Below are 15,846 nucleotides of genomic sequence, written 5' to 3'. Positions count from 1 at the left end.
TTGGATAGAGGATAGTACATGTGTTTTAGCATTTTACATTAGCACTGACCTGTGTGTGGCTAAAAACATAAACATCCCCTGTTTCATTATATTTCATCTTATTTACTTCAAATCCATATTTATTTTTGTTGTTGGTATGTTTAAGACATTTATTTGTCTTTTGACATTAACTTGCACTTTGGAACTGACTTAATACCCCTTCAAAGAATAAACATTACTTTTTGCTTGTTGATGAGAGACTTTGGTAAAGTTTCCAGAGCACCATCTAGTGGTTAATGGAAGTAATACAAGACAGTGTGTTTATTTTCCAGTTCAAATGTTCAATTCAGTTTTATTTGTATAGCGCAGTTTACAGCATATATCATCTCACAGCGCTGAACATAGTCAGGTATAGACCTTATGACTTTAAACAGAGAACCAAACAATCCAGAGTTGCCTTTGGACTCCCTCTGAGCAAGCGGTCGGCAACGGTGGGAACCAAAACCCTCCGACAGAACCAGGCTCGGTGAAGGCGGCCATCTGCCTCGACCGGTTGGGTTAGAGTGGGGATGAGGGGATAGCAGGACAGCAGATGGAGAGCCAGCTATAAAACGGAAAGAAAAAATATTTTGGGGGGTCGGTGAGACCAGCGGCTGTAGATCAGGGACGTGAAGCTCCAGATCCAGAGATGTCTACAGGGAGAACAAGCACAGAGTTAGTGACATGTAATGGTGGTTATAACTGTATGGAAGGAAGAGAGGAGAGGAGAGGAGAAGAGAGGAGAGGAGAGGAGAGGAGAGGAGAAGAGAGGAGCCCAGTGCATCATGGGAATCCCCCGGCAGTCTATAGCTATAGCAGCATAACTCAGAGACAGTTCAGGTGATCCTGAGCAGGTCTGACTGTCAGCTTTATCAAGGAGGAACGTTTTAATCCTAACATCGAGGGTGTCTGCCTCCAGAACCCAGACTGGGTGCTGATTCCACAACAGAGGAGCTGATAGCTGAAGGCTCTGCCTCCCATTCTGGTTCTGGAGAGTCTGGATCCACCAGTGGACCTGCAGTCAGAGAGCAAAGTGCTCTGGTAGGATGATATGGTACCATAAGGTGTTTAAGGTCAGATGGGGCTGGTCGTTAAGAATTTAAATTCTATCCTGGATTTTACAGGAAGCCGATGAATTGAAATGAATACAGGAGAAATGTGATCTCTGTCAGAACCCTGGCTGCAGCGTTTTGGATCAGCTGAAGGTTTCTGAGAGAGTTATTGGGACATCCTGATCATAAGGAAGTCTACAAGTTATAAATGATGGACGAGTTTTTCAGCATCACTCTGACACAGGATGGTCCTGATTTCTACAATATCACATAGATGAAAGAAGGCTGTCCTACAAACTGGTTTTATATAGCTATTGAACAACATGTCCCGATCAGAAATAACTCCAATAACTCCAAGTACAGTAGAGCTGGAGGCCGAGGCGATGCCATGTGGAGCAGCTATCTGGTTAGACAGTGTGTCTCTGAGGTGTTTAGGGTCAAATACAATAACCTTTGTTTTATCTGAATTTAAATGACGGAAAATACAGGTCATCCAGGCCTTTATGTCCGTCATTCATTCCTGGAGTCTGACCAACTTCTTCTCACAATGTTTTTACGTCAGCATGGGAGAAAAAAACGCTCCAATCAGAAGAGAGGTTATTGGAAGAGTGGATAAAGTTGCAAAAATACACATCCAGTGCCAACAGCATTAAATATCGTATTGATGTTTTTACTTTGAAGGAAATTATTTATTGTTTTTATTATTTACGGAGTTAATTTGAGAGATTTTTGTTTCGAATTAGAGAAAGCGGCTCAGAGCTGGTAGGCGGGCCTTCGTCTCCTGCTTCTCTCTCATTGGCTGCCGGCGCTATCAGTCAACACACTTCCGACAGCTCGGATGTGAGGTAGCAACTGTTCGGACTTCTCGGAAGTTGCAGCCTGTAGCAGAGCAGCGAACTAACAGCCTTACTTTCCCCCTCAGCACATCCAACCTGTGACTTATCGCTCTGTTTCACCGAATGGCTTACCCAGGATACAGCGCGGTGAGTGAAGCGACGTGTAACCGTCATTTTACCGCGTTAGCCGGGCTACGTTAGCTACCGGGAAAGCTAGCCCGGGGCTGCGGACACACTGCAGCTCCGACAATTTGGCCCAAGAGCTGACACAGGTGTTCCTACTTTCCAAAGCAGATATCAGGAAGTACTCTGTGTACCGTGGGGGACTTTTCCTCTTCTGTAGCTGTAATTCAGGAGCTGTGTCCTCAACCACAGTTGATTAAAAATGGACTTCAAGCCACAACTTCCGGAATAACAAATCCGTAATATTCAGGTGTTCAGAGCGGTTCACGTTGAGTCCTCCAGCTGTGTGTCTGCAGCTAATCATGACCTCCTGTGTGGAATAAACGTCTTTCCTTTTTATAAACCATCACATATTTCTACACACTAAGTCTGATAAACTAATAGAAAGCCTGCTGCGAGCTGTTTGTGTGTAAGCACTGACCAGGATCTAAAGAGTCACTTAGATTCATCCAAACCAGGTGTTTAACGTGTAAAAAAGTTTATTTGTTCGTTCGTTCTTTCTTGATAACAATATTTCTATAAAGAAGCTTAAAGCAGCTTTTCTATGGAGTGATTCTTCTGCAGTGACACTAGTTTTGTAAAATGCATTCCTCCCTGGAGCTATGAATCAGCAGCAACAAGCCTCCAAAGGTCACGACTCCATCACACCACGGCGTGATGAGTAATTGTCACCTATTGTATCCAGAGCTCACATGGTTCCATAGTAATATGTTGAAACATGCAAAGCTTAGAATACACATCCATTCCTATCCCTGTGACAATCCTCTGTCTCCCCTCTGAACTTCAGTATGGAGGCCCGATGCCAGGCATGCCAGCCCAAGGGATGCCGCCCCAAGGAATGCCAGCAGGGCCCATGGGAGGGCCCATGGGAGGCCCCATGCCTGGGCACATGGGAGGCCCCATGCCAGGACACATGGGGGGACCAATGGGAGGCGCGCCACCCCAAGGAGGATATGCCCCTTATGGAGGAGGCTACCCAGGAACATTTGGTGCCCAGCCTCCAGCTGCCAATGATCCAATGTGGGGTTACTTCACAGCCATAGCAGGCCAGGTCAGTGTGAATGCAAGACAGTTATTTGACTTCCTAAAATCTGAAAAATTCTAGATGTAGCCTTTATGAAAGCCGTGTGCTTTATTGGTTTTATTTTGCTGAAAACGGTGCTTAAACCCCCGACCTTCTGATTAGCCAGAGCCTCAGTCATCAGCCCCCTCTGCCCTATTTCAGATTCCTTAAAGCAGTTGAGGCGGAGCAGCGTTAGAGCTCTGTCCTGACTTGATTGCACTCTGCTGCAGATGTCGTAAATGTTCCCGGTGCAAATGAGTGACGTGTGGATGAAGCATCAAAGAGGCGCCTGTTGCTGCATTACATAACATGTGCTGTGGATTGTACAGGGAAAGGTGTGAAGTCAGCTAAAAATATGGAACAAATGCATCAATATAACATTCTGTGATAGTCTGAAAAATATATAGTTATAGCTAGCTTACGTTATCTCACAGTATAAAGAGACTAGTTATGCTAACACATGTCTGCAAGGTAGGTGCAAGAAGAACAACACGACAGATGAACTTTGCAGTCAACAGTGTTGCTGCTGACAGTCAACTTGCTGCTGCTTGCAGCTGCTGGAAATCCACATCACCTCTTTGTCCTGCTCACCTTTCCATAGTTGCACATAAACAGTGCAGGGCTTGAATGGTGGCTTGTGCAGCTGATTTTCACTTTAAACTTCTCCTCATAGCACTGTTCACTCCTTTGAAAGTTACACATGACTATCACTTCCTGCTCTGTGTAGGACGGCGAAATCGACGCAGAGGAGCTCCAGAGGTGTCTAACACAGTCTGGTTTCACCGGCAGCTACTCTCGTAAGTTCACCGCTCTCCTCCAGATATCTGAACTATACCACGTCCTAGCTATTTGACAGTGTTCAGTCGTGTGTTTTATTCAGTGTGTATTTTTTCAGGTTAGAACTCCCCCTAAATTAGGATAAAAGCTTCTACCTAAATGCTTCCACTTAGCACCTGCTTGCACCAGTGCTTAGAGGAACTTTTATTGAGGAACTCACAGAACTCGTGGTGTGTTTCAGTGGAGGTTTAACAAGCTTCCCCTCTGAGGAAACTCCTGTTAAGTTCCAGAAGAACTTCTATGTGATCAGTTCTGCCAAAGGAGCAGCGATGTGCCAGTTGCAGGAACCGTCATCAATTAATGAACTTGGTGTAACTTTTTGGTTTTGCGTCTGTGTTTTACAGCACTCTAAATTTGTCCAGGAAGTTATTTTATATTCATTTATAAAGACAAACTCAAATACTGCAGTCATTTAGCCAACAACACGAGTCACTAAGGACAGCGTGTCAGGATGTAGCCGAGTCTGATGAATGAATCTGATGGATCCTATTCAAACTGGCTCAGAGAGGTCAGCAGCTGTGGTCGGCTGTAAGAGTTTCAGAGGTCATGCTACCAAGAAAATGTGATTATCGCAACTTTCTACGTCACCAAAACTGGTAATTCAAGTTGCTGTATGTATGTTTTTGACCCAGAAGCTTGACTCATTTTTCCAGAAAACCTAAAATAAATCTCTAACACAAACAAAATGTATAGTTGTTGTTTTTTTGTTGTTTTTTTTTTGTGACATGCATGTTTTAAAGATTCCATGACAGAAAATTAGGAGTTAGAGGAGTCACTGAAAACTCACAGCTGCCTGCGATACATGGACTTTACAAGTACATGTAGACACCACCGCCCTCAGAGATACAGCACCACATTTATACATCACGACGCTTTGAAATCTGTTCCCCTTTTATTAAGAACTGTATACACTATAATTTTGTAATTATGAGCCTAATCCTCATAACCATACCCTTCAATGGGACCAAAAAGGAGTTTACTTGCCATGGACAGTCCAGCATTTTATACAGGATTTATCCATCTCCATAGCTGCCAGTCTGAACTGTTCAGTGCCTTTTACACAGAGGTGGTGAATGAATGAACAAGGCAGGGATCTTCCAAACAGTCGCTGTTGAAAGTTCAGTCATGCTGTCTTTTCTCCAAAACACAATAAGTGAATGACCTGCAGGAGTCAGATGATAGAAGGGATCTAGTCCACATCCACCTTATCACAGGAGCCAACGGTCACTTAGTGAAGGAGAAGGAAAGACTTTTTGAATGTGAGGCAGGAATGTGCAGATTGTGACCAACATGTATGATATTTATTCATCATCTTTTCAATGACAACAAACCTGTGGCCTTGACTCATTCGTAACATGTGCTTACTGTCTTTACAGCCTTCAGCATGGAGACCTGCAGAATCATGATTGCCATGCTGGACGTATCCTTCCTGTTCAGGTTCAGTGCTGAAACGATAGCAGCTGGTTCAGCCTGGGAGCAGGTGAACCAGCTGCTTGCTTTGTTCCAGCTGTTTCATGTGCCAGTGGTTTATAGATGCTTAACCAGACTGTCACCAGAGGGACTTCACAGGCAAGATGGGTTTCAGTGAGTTCAAGGAGCTGTTCACGGCGCTGAACGGCTGGAAGCAGAACTTCATGATGTTCGACCAGGACCGGAGTGGAACCGTGGAGCCTCATGAGATGTCTCAGGCAATCACTGCTATGGGTGAGAGTCATTACACTTCAGCACGATGGCGCTTAATGGCTCCTGGAATGTTTAATGACATTTAATTAGACTTAATAGCTCGTTAGTCCGGCTGTAATCTTTGCTGACTGAACCGACCCCCCTGACTCCTTTTATTAGAGCGGAGCAGCGAAGGCCGAGCTGCTGTCACTCCCCATTCCTCATCAGTTATGTGTTATTCAGTGGAACGTTCCATTAGATATTCCTCAACTTTTACGCTCTGCCTACTGGAGGAGAATTAAGATGGGAATAAAACAAAACGAGTCTTTGCTTCCTTTGCAGTTTTCTCAGTCGATTTAACTTGAAGCCTTTCACTGACAGGATGGGGGGTGGTCTCGTGATGCACAGGGTCAGGGTTTCTGTTGTGATAAAACATTTGACTTGGCAAACTTCTGTGCATGTTTGGAACTCTTGGAGATTCTGGATTTCTAAAAGCAATATCAGTTATTTAGTTGATAAAACCTGTTAACAAGGGTTATGATTAATGCGCTTTATTTATTTAAAATGCACATTGTAAGAAGATTTCCTCTGGTTTTCTGAATATGCACAAAGACTTTTATTGTGTAGAATAAACCTACAACAGATGTGTACTGGATCTGGTTTCAAACAACTCTGGCCAACTTTGCTGACATTTGTGCTCCTAAAAGCAGAATATTTATAAATTACAGACATGTTAAGATCCTTTATAGACACACAGAGCAACAAACCAGACTGTTACTGTGAGTAAGAACACCATTTAGGACACTGATATATTATATTTTCAGGTATATTTTTTAAAGCATGCAACACAGACAAACCGAATACAAGATATACAAAACATTAAACATGCTGGAATAAAGTGTGGAGTTAGTTTTTTAGTTATTATTATTAGACACTGATTGCCAGTGTCATCAGATTTAAGTGATGGTAAAACACTGATCTTTTGGTGTCGTTCATAGTGTACCTCATGTTGTATAGCTGCACTCTGCGGCATGAAGAGGATGGAGCATGTGGTGTGACAGCCGCTGTGTTTATTAACCAACAGATTCTCTCTGAAAGCTAAACCAGGACTGAAAACACCAGAGCAGGACCGAGGTGTTTCACAACTGTGTCTACCATCTAAAATAGGAAATCATTCGAGCTGGGTCACATCCTGATCCTGCCACAGTCACGTACAGTCCTACAGCTGCATCTCGCACGTACTCCCACCGCCGCTCCATTAGATGCACCGGATCATTAGGGCAAAGCAGCCAATCACACGGCGAAATCTGAGTACGTTTATCCACGTAGACGCTGTCAGAAGGTCTGTTCCAGTTCAAATTAAGCATCAGGACGGAGAAGAGAATTGATTTGTGTGACCTTAAACATGGTTATTGGTACACAGCTGTCTGTAGGGTTACACATGCTCCCTATAATCCTGCTGTAAGGAGAAAACAAACACTCTAGTAAAGGTGTGGTTAGTCCTGCCTGTAAACACTATTCAAGTTCAACATGCAAACACAAACGCTTTAAATAGTCGGAGCATGCTGGTAAACAGAGGAGAGCAGTGAGAGCCTTGTTTAGTGGACTGAGGGAAATAATGAGCTGAATGAGGCCCACTGTGCTGATAGGATCACTTCCTGTCATGTAGGACATAGTAAATGTACCCAGGGTGTGGTTCTGTATATTTTCAGGGCTTATACGTGCACATGAAGACCAGCAGTTGACCATGAACCAGTGTCTGTGAGAGACGCTGTAACCACAGGACCACGTGCTGAGCTTTGAAATGAACATAACTCTGATGTTTTTTCCTTCTGGTTCAGGCTACCGCGTCAGTCCCCAGGCCCTCAATGCAATCATCAAGCGCTACAACAAAGGGGGCAGGATCTTCTTTGATGACTACGTGGCCTGCTGTGTGAAACTGCGAGCTCTCACAGGTTTGAACACACTAAACCAGCATCCGACATGTTCAGCGAACGGCCACCCGGGCGCAGAAACAAGCTTTTAATGTGGACCGGCGGTGAAATTGCATTCGGTTTTACTCCCCCTGCTGTTATCTGTGAGGAGCCGTGACGTGGGCTCGGCTCTGCGCTCAGATCGGTGTCACCGAGTGCTGCTGTGAAGTGAGTTTTATTGAAACTGCGGCCCTTCTGTGTGGTGACGGTTTACTCTCGCTGTTGCAGAGAACTTCAGGCGGAGAGACACCATGCACCAGGGATCTGTCACCTTCCAGTATGATGACGTAAGTGCTCCTTTTGCTAACGTTTGCTGCTCTATGGCTTTAGTTCAACTGTTATTAAAGAGATGTAAATAAAGAACCGTGGGAAAACTATTCTGAGAGAGTTGAACCTTAAAAAAAGCAGCAGCCTGCCCAGCTTTATTCACACCATGTTTCCATCTTGTACATTTTCTTGAAACTTGAACCTGCTGGGAAGCGTGCTCATAGGGAAACCGAAAGCTCGATGCAATGAGTGAACGGTCAGCAGGATATTTATCGTCATCAGCCATAAGCACCCCGAGGCAGCTCTCTGACTCAGTCTACGCTGTTTGCAAGTTCAAATGTGATTTTTCATCAAGTATATTTTAGTTCTGTGTTTTATTTGAGCTGATTCCAGTGTGTTTCTACTCGTCCATTCTAAAGGAAATGTCTTCCTCCTACGTCCCAGTTAAGGATGAGCTCATCATACAAGTGCTTGAGCATAAAGTGCAATATTTCTGTTTAGTTTAGTTTGATTAAGAAAACCTGTAAACAGCCACAGTCGGCATGTTTCACTTCCCCACCCTGATTAGAACCAACATCACATCATAACATGGGCTCACCTGTATCAGTGTCAGACGTCCTCCGTCTGTTCCCAACCTTCAGTCATTTACATTGAGTCCCTGATTCCATCTGATTGATCATTATGTGGATCAGAACAGTTTTTGGTGAATTGGTTTTGCTCACCTGCTTAATGACCTATAGTAAAGCATTCCCGGCGTGTAGAAGGTGAGCTCGCTGCTGCTGCTCAGTGTGCACACGAGACTTTATTTTAAGCCGTCTGATCGGTCGTCAGCATGTGGAAGACATCAGTGCAGCTCCCCAGTGTTCATGTCCTCTGACTGATTCATGAGCATGTGGTTTAAACCTTCTCTGTTCCTCTGCTTCACAGTTCATCCTGTGCACGATGGCCATCTAAGCGCTGCCGTCTGTACCACGCAAGGAAGCCAGAGCGTTTGTGTGCCAGTCAGCGGCTGATTCTGGATCAGCACCTCACAGGAAGGCAAAGGGAGGCCAGTATGTTAGACTGAGCGGCCGCCAGCCGCATCAGGAAAGTACTCATTGCTTGTAATGCTTAGTGTAATGCTTTAGTCTTGTATGTAACACAGGGATGTGCTGAAAATGTATCGGGGGCGCACACATATACACAGAATATGTATCCAACCATATTAGAGGGGAATATTTGACATCTCACCACCTTTAAAGCCTTTATGAGCAGGACCTCTGACTTACAAAATAAAAGTCACAGATATGGCGTATGACATAACGTCTTGTGTAATCGCCATAAAGTGTCCTCGTAGAGGCTTTAAAGGAGGAAGAGGTCCAGTTTAAGAATGAATCTACAAGCAAGACTGTAATGAACAGTTCTTCTGACCTGTGAGACACCTGTTGTGCCATTATAATATCTGAATGTATGTTCTAACATAGTCAAACATATATATACGTATATATGTTAATGATTGACTGTTTGCAGCATGATGATGCTGGTTTGCTTTTCCACTGACCTTTAGACAGCTACGAGCTTTATTGGTATGCATTAATATTACTGCTGTAGATGCAAAGTAGTTTGATGTTTAACGTGATCACAAGCCAAAGCGACTGAGAGCTGATTGCATCACGCTGATGGCGGTTCTAGACGACAGGGAGAACCGGGAGTGTCGCCACAGATCTACAGGATGCTCATGTGCCTGAGATTTTGCAGCTGTTTTGTTTCCAGGTTTCTGTACAAACATGACCACGTTTTCAGCTCCACACATTTTCAGTGTTGTAAGAAATCCATATTTTGTTACTCACAGTAAACACCTTTTAATCAGTATGCATTCTGTTTATTCATTGATACGACTGCGCTTTTCCCCCCAAAGTCTATTTACACAATATAGTTTATTTCTTTAAATATAGTTAAGAACAGAAACATTCAAATTAGCTGTTAAGTGTTGCATTGTATAAAATACAGTGGCAAACATTTAAAAAATGCATAAAAACAATTGTGAACAGCACTAGGTTTAAAAAGTGACATTTATATCCAGTACAGCAAGTTTTCTAATCTCTGTGCAAAAGTTTGCAAATCCCATGAAAGTTCACTTTTTAGGCGCTGGACGAGGTCGAGTTCGGCTTCAGCAACTTTTGTTCTACATCTGTGCTCGAGAAGAAAGCTTATCGAAGGAAGAGTCTGCTGGAAACATCTGTGTTGTCCCGGAGAGGAGAGGCTTCTCTTGAATGTCGCCCATCTTTATCCTCACTTCTCCTGATAAACAAATCTGAGAAGATTTCACAATTTCTCTCGCATCTTACCAAGCGTTTGATCAGCTCTACATGTTCTAGCTAAGGGTTAGGAGTCACGGGACGAAATGAAAACCAGGCTTGCTTCAGAGGACCGGTGCCTGTTTCAACACGCTGTATGAATCCAGCGGGAGAAGTCCGTGTTGAAACTGCAGAAATGATATCAATGTGCAATACCAAATCAAGACAAACTATGAAACTGCATACAGTCGATGCAGCACAAGTGCTGCCCGTCCTGCATGTCCTGCTTGCTACATTGAGAGGCTATGCATTCATCATCATCATCATCATCATCATCGTCATCGTCATCCTGGAAGCAGTCCACAGCATTCTAAGAGCAAGATTTTTTTTTTTTAAAAACAAATAAGGTACATATAAAAATAAGGGCAAATTAAATACTTTGTTTTAGAAAAATAGGTCTAACAGTTTTTTCTAAATCTCTGTGGATGTGTTGTGTGCTGTACCTTACATGTCAATACGTGTCACACAGCTGATCGAGACCTTTTATAGTTGAGCCGAGTGCAGTCTCCATGCAATACGTGAGCTCGTGTTGGACTTTATGTAGCTAGAAAACTAAAAGGACTAATTCATTTTCGTCATGCAGTTCAATCTAAAAACATTTACACGTGTGACGGAGGGGAAGCAGGTCTTCGGTGCGCTGGATGGATGTCGTCGTAAAGGCTAGAGCAGGCAAACAGAGCTAAGGCTGTTGAAGGCTGGGCTGTGTCTTCAGCCTACAACATGAAAACAACAACATCTTCTTGTGTAGCTTTAGTTTTCTGATGATGTTTTGTGAAGATTCTTTACTCAGGACACTTCTAAAGATAATGGAAGACCTAAAGCATGCAACAGAATGGATCTGAGGAACTCCAGCAGGTCCCACCAGCTGTGAAGATGATTCAGGGCGTTGCTTCCTGTCCGGCAGTCTGACAGTCGGACGTTAATGACACTCGCAGGACTGTTATGTTGAACTGTTCCTCGTCTGTGACCAAATGATTGACAAGTATGACAACGTGATCAATAGCAGGTGTAAATGGAAGTGCTTCTGGGATGGTTACGTCAAGTCAGCTGAAGCGTTTTGAAACGACTTTTCTACATGAAGACATTTAGTCAAACAGTGGGCAGAGGTCCAGCCACCATTCTGCCGGTAGCTTGTTGAGCTCAGGCAGCCAGAAGCTGTACGTGCAGGTCATCACCTCGTGGAGAGATTCTCCTTCCACAGCTGGTCACACAGTTCAGACATAACCGTCCTACGAGTTTCACTTCACCTGAACATGAAGCGTGTGGTTTCCTGGTTATTATGGTCTCATGTTTTCAAATCTATAACTTTGAACATTATTGTGTGTCTCTAACATTTAAAGTTCAGTCTGTGAAGCTCAACGTTGAGCAGGCGAATGGATTCACAGCATGATTGCTCTTCAGAGTTGTTTAGTTTTCTTCTGTCAGGTTTTGTAAAATTACTTCCACAGCATGTTTGAGAAATATACCGACTGGACCCAGTGTGTTTCCTGTACTGGCTCGTCATTATTGCTCTCAGAGACTGACAGAAGTTGTGCTGTGGGACGTCCACGCAGCCTCCACACACTTCCCTACGACGCTGTGTCCTGTGTTTGGAGCTGAATCAGAGGTGGGTTTCTCATCTGCCATGGCAATGTGGTGTACAGTAGGCACGCTAAACATACAGACACATCTCTTTGTTTGTGGCTGCGTCAATTTGTTTGGAGCTGCTGATAAAAGAGGAGCTTCAAAGCTGTGGAGTAAAATAGAGAAATGCCTCGGAAAGAGTTTCAAGTAGCTTTGTTCCCTGTGAAGAGGGACGAGTAGTAGAAAATGAGAGCTACAGTCGTCTGTGAGCATGCAGGAGTCACACCTGGTCGCCTGGTGAGGAACGTGCCACGGAGAAGAAAAGAAAACATGAGAACCAAAGTCATGCATATCTGTTAGAAAAAGCACATCAGGTGCCTCGTGTTGCTGGCAGTGTTCTATTGGAAGTATGTACACAGTAGATGATGACTTTACATGTTAATAATATAGTTTATAAATACCTCTGTATAAATGGTTTTATACATCTAAGTGGGAGCGGAGGGACGGTCGGGGCTGTGGGAGGATTTCTCAAAAGGAATGGAAGAAAGTCTACAGTTTTTATCCTTTGCATATTCAGTCTCTTTCGTAGACCCTGAGTCAAGCTGGAGAGGAGACCTTCAGTCACCGGCGGCGGGGTGGGGGGCCTACTTTCCTGGAAGCCCCGGGTCAGACACTGGCCTGTGGAGTCCCAACATTCCTGAGCTGCTGGGGACGTCGGGTAGAGAAGCTTGTCGGACCGACGGGAGCCTCGGCGGCTGTTGGTGCTGCTGCTGCTCCGCCGAGTCCACGGCGTCCGGCGCGTGTCTCCGCTCGGCGTCGCTCTCGAGCAGTCCAGCAAAGTTCCCGTCTGGAAGAGTCTCTGTGTGGAGGAGGACTGGGGAGGGTTCTTTGGATTTGTTCGGGCCCGTTTCTGGAGCAGGGCTCTGGAGGAGACAGAGCACAGTGAGGAGACTGTCCGCTGAAGGCAACACACTGCCGACGGAAGCGTGTTGCGTTCACTTGAAAAACTAAAAACGATGTTGTCTCGTTCATTCAGAAGAACAGCGTTTTGTTTTTTGTTCACGTGAATGCAACACGCTTCCATCAGCACCAAAGGAAAGAGCCCATGTTCATATAGATGCTGTTTAACCTGTTGGAATACATGAAACGTGTTGTTATCCAGTTGTTACGACAGTCCGTCGGACCGGAGCAGAACCGACACCAGTACAGACCCAGTCAGCTGAAATAAACCGAGAGCAACCAAAGTACCGTAATGTCTGGACTATAAGTCGCTTCTTTTTTCACAGGCTTTGAACGCTGCGGCTCAAACAACGATGCGGATAATTGATGGGTTGTTCCGGGTTTTACGGAGGAAGATGAAGATGAAGATGAAGATGGCCATGAGTGCCTTTACCTGGTAGGCTGCTGTTTTTATTTATTTATTATTTTCTTAACCATCCGTGTTCCAGGCGCTGCTCGGAAAACAGCATCTGTGTAGTTACTGGTACGTATTTAATGAAAAGTTAAAACATCTGACTGTGTAAATGTCTCACGTCCCAACGTGGACACCTGCAGGGTGCACACCTGGTTTTCTTCTTAAAGTTAGTGGGTGTGTTCATCTGTACTCTTCTAATTAATGATTATATGACTGTTTTTATGGATTGATTTTATCTGCCTCTTTGCTTTTGTAATTAATAATGACTGACTTCATCTGTCTTCTCATAGTCTGGTGTTCAGCCTGGTGTGAGCGCTGCTGCCTTGGCTGCCACTGTCCCAGTTAGAACTGGGATGTTTCTGATGATCACGCTGCAGCCCGGAGCCGCCATCAGTACAGATGTTAAAGCTGAGCTCAGATCTGACCTGGAGCCTCATTGGAGGGTTTTTCTGATCCAGACTGTTGTTTGTTCTGACCACAGTCTGCAGTTTGTTTACATCTGCTTCCCCTTCACATCACAGATGCTGTAAACTGCGCTAAACACAGAAGACTGACTTGACTTATTGCACGGCTCCCTCACTGCATCCTGAATCATCATAAACCAGCTGTGGCTCAGGTAGGAGAGCAGTTGTCCTCTGATTGGTGCTTCCAACCTGGTGGATCCAATTAGCCTGATTGGAGCAAACCAAGTGGACTGAGGAGAGGGGGGGACTGGAAATGAGTCATGGTGTTTGGTTTGTTGTTTGTGTATTTAAAGTACGATTACAAAGTCAGAGTGGGGAGTCAGAGTTCACAAGATCTTTGGGAGGAATGTGTAAGTAGCTGGACCTATGTGTAGATATGAATAGTAGCTCTCGGTGTCACACCACCCCTACCTGGATGCTAATGGTAGAGTCTGGTTCATATATATACCGGCTGGAGTTCAGTGTCTTTCTGTCCTTGATGTGCTTTCAGGGGAACCTGAAGAACTTCAGGACGTGTAAAAGTAAATGTTTGAGGTGTGATAATCCACTAAAACATGAAGCTGTGACCAAGTCTGGATGCTGTTCTTCATTGTCCTGCTCGTGTTTCTCGGTGGCTGCTGCCATCCTGACTGAAGTAAGAGGCAACTGGTTGTTAAAACCTGAAGGAGGAACTTTAACCACATTTGTTTAGTTTAGAAATGTTCCTAAAGCTAGCGCTGGATGTGCTGCTTCAAAGCGTTGATTACAATCTGCAACCGAACTCTGAATCTGCAGAAAGTTGAAGGAAGAGAGCAGATTTGAATTGTTCATTCATTCATTCTACATACGAGCATGTTTCATATTTCAAACCTTCATCTGCTGCTAACCAGCTAACAGCACATCATTTGCCTCTTATTCATATTTAGATCCTTCATTTAAAATATTGACATTAAAGTCCTGAAAATAAAAGTATTTCTTTCAGAACCGTCTGTACAGTCTGATCTCACTGGATTATAATTATTGGTTCATTAGAGCGTACCTCACTTTATTGTTGGAGCTCCGTTTGTATTTTTGTTTTATCTTTCTGCTTCTATGTGTTTAAAAAGTGCAAATAAAACATACCTGATGCTGATCTACATTAATGTAACGTCATTTCTTTGTCTGTTTTATATGAATCATGTTTGAAATGTTTGCAGGTTTGTTGTGTTTCTATTTTCTCCTCTTGTGATGAAATAAAAGAAAGATTTGTAAATGAAGCTTTGTGTCCTGCTCTTCTTTTCTCTTCTGCTTACTCCAATGACAAATATTGAGGACACACAAATCCTGCTGCATCTATGCTCGTCTAAAGTCCTGAAGTGTGACGGTGAAGAGCAGAAGGTTGAAGCTTGTTGAGCTGACAGCAGCTCTGAGGGAGAAGCTGAGCTGGTCCAGAGCTGCTGGCCTCAGATTTTCAGGATTTGTGAGAAATTTGAGAGGTTGGTAGTTCGATTCCCGAGTCCAAAGCGATTTTTTCTAAGTTTTTTGGGCTCCACCCCTGAGCCGCCCACATCCCGCCTCTGGCCGGCCCCCTGCTCCGCCCAGACTCCGCCTCCATGACCACTTTATTAGGAACACTTTTGAATACGCCAAGGGGAAGACGACGAAATGTTCTTTTAACCTGTTTGGTAGCACAGTAGAATAAGAAGCTGCCTCTGGAGCAGCTGGTTATGGGTTCGAGACCAGCGTCTCCCCAGTTTTAGAGTTATTTTATTTATTTGTCAGTAGAAATAAAGTCTACTGACGGGACTCGAACCTACTACTTCCACACTCCCAGCCTCTCCTCTTACTCACTGAGCTATTCGTTCAGTTACTTTTTACTGAGCTCCGGGCGTATTTGTCATCTTCTTTTGCCCCTTTTTGGACTTTGAAAATTTTTTCACCCTGACCCGTCGTCTGCTGTCGTGCCCTTGAGCCTCGGGAGTAAAGACGGCCCACTCTCTCAACACTGACCATGCTGTCACACAGCCAAGCCAACCCTACATCAGCCCCACGCAGGATCCCAGCCACCAAAGCCTCACAGGGACCAGCATGTGGAGACCCTCACCATCAGCTCACTGCTCTCCAGCACCTTCACCTCTTGGCTTTGTCTTCACGCATCAATCAATCCGTCTCAAGCTCAAACCACTCATGGCCTCAACACTTCTTCACTGGACGCATTCC

General features: G+C 44.4%; 2 protein-coding genes across 2 annotated transcripts in view; one reads left to right on the top strand and one right to left on the bottom strand.

Annotated features, from left to right (window-relative positions):
• Positions 1-1,905: 1,905 nt before the first annotated feature.
• Positions 1,906-9,742, top strand: LOC103354601 (sorcin-like). Its single transcript, XM_008278039.1, has 8 exons — positions 1,906-2,053; positions 2,877-3,140; positions 3,880-3,949; positions 5,366-5,409; positions 5,546-5,693; positions 7,493-7,606; positions 7,853-7,911; positions 8,819-9,742. Exons 1-8 carry the CDS (start codon positions 2,030-2,032, stop codon positions 8,843-8,845), a joined length of 750 nt encoding a protein of 249 aa, XP_008276261.1. The 5' UTR covers positions 1,906-2,029; the 3' UTR covers positions 8,846-9,742.
• Positions 9,743-12,375: 2,633 nt separating this feature from the next.
• Positions 12,376-15,846, bottom strand: part of LOC103354602 (potassium voltage-gated channel subfamily H member 7-like) — a 66,375-nt gene continuing 62,904 nt past the window's right edge. Inside the window, exon 18 of the mRNA XM_008278040.1 lies at positions 12,376-12,713. Coding sequence (XP_008276262.1) covers positions 12,435-12,713 — 279 coding nt within the window. The 3' untranslated portion in view covers positions 12,376-12,434. The remainder of the gene's footprint in view (positions 12,714-15,846) is intronic.

The sequence above is a fragment of the Stegastes partitus genome, unplaced genomic scaffold, assembly GCF_000690725.1.
Source record: "Stegastes partitus isolate 25-593 unplaced genomic scaffold, Stegastes_partitus-1.0.2 Scaffold113, whole genome shotgun sequence".
NCBI classification, from domain to species: Eukaryota; Metazoa; Chordata; class Actinopteri; family Pomacentridae; genus Stegastes; species Stegastes partitus.
Note: the sequence above shows the minus strand (reverse complement) of the source record. Positions and strands in the feature narration are given on the sequence as shown.

Coding starts and splice junctions, on each gene's coding strand:
- LOC103354601 (XM_008278039.1), top strand. CDS start 2,030: ATGGCTTACCCAGGATACAGCGCG. Junction 2,054..2,876: donor CTTACCCAGGATACAGCGCG/GTGAGTGAAGCG, acceptor TCTGAACTTCAG/TATGGAGGCCCGATGCCAGG. Junction 3,141..3,879: donor TCACAGCCATAGCAGGCCAG/GTCAGTGTGAAT, acceptor TGCTCTGTGTAG/GACGGCGAAATCGACGCAGA.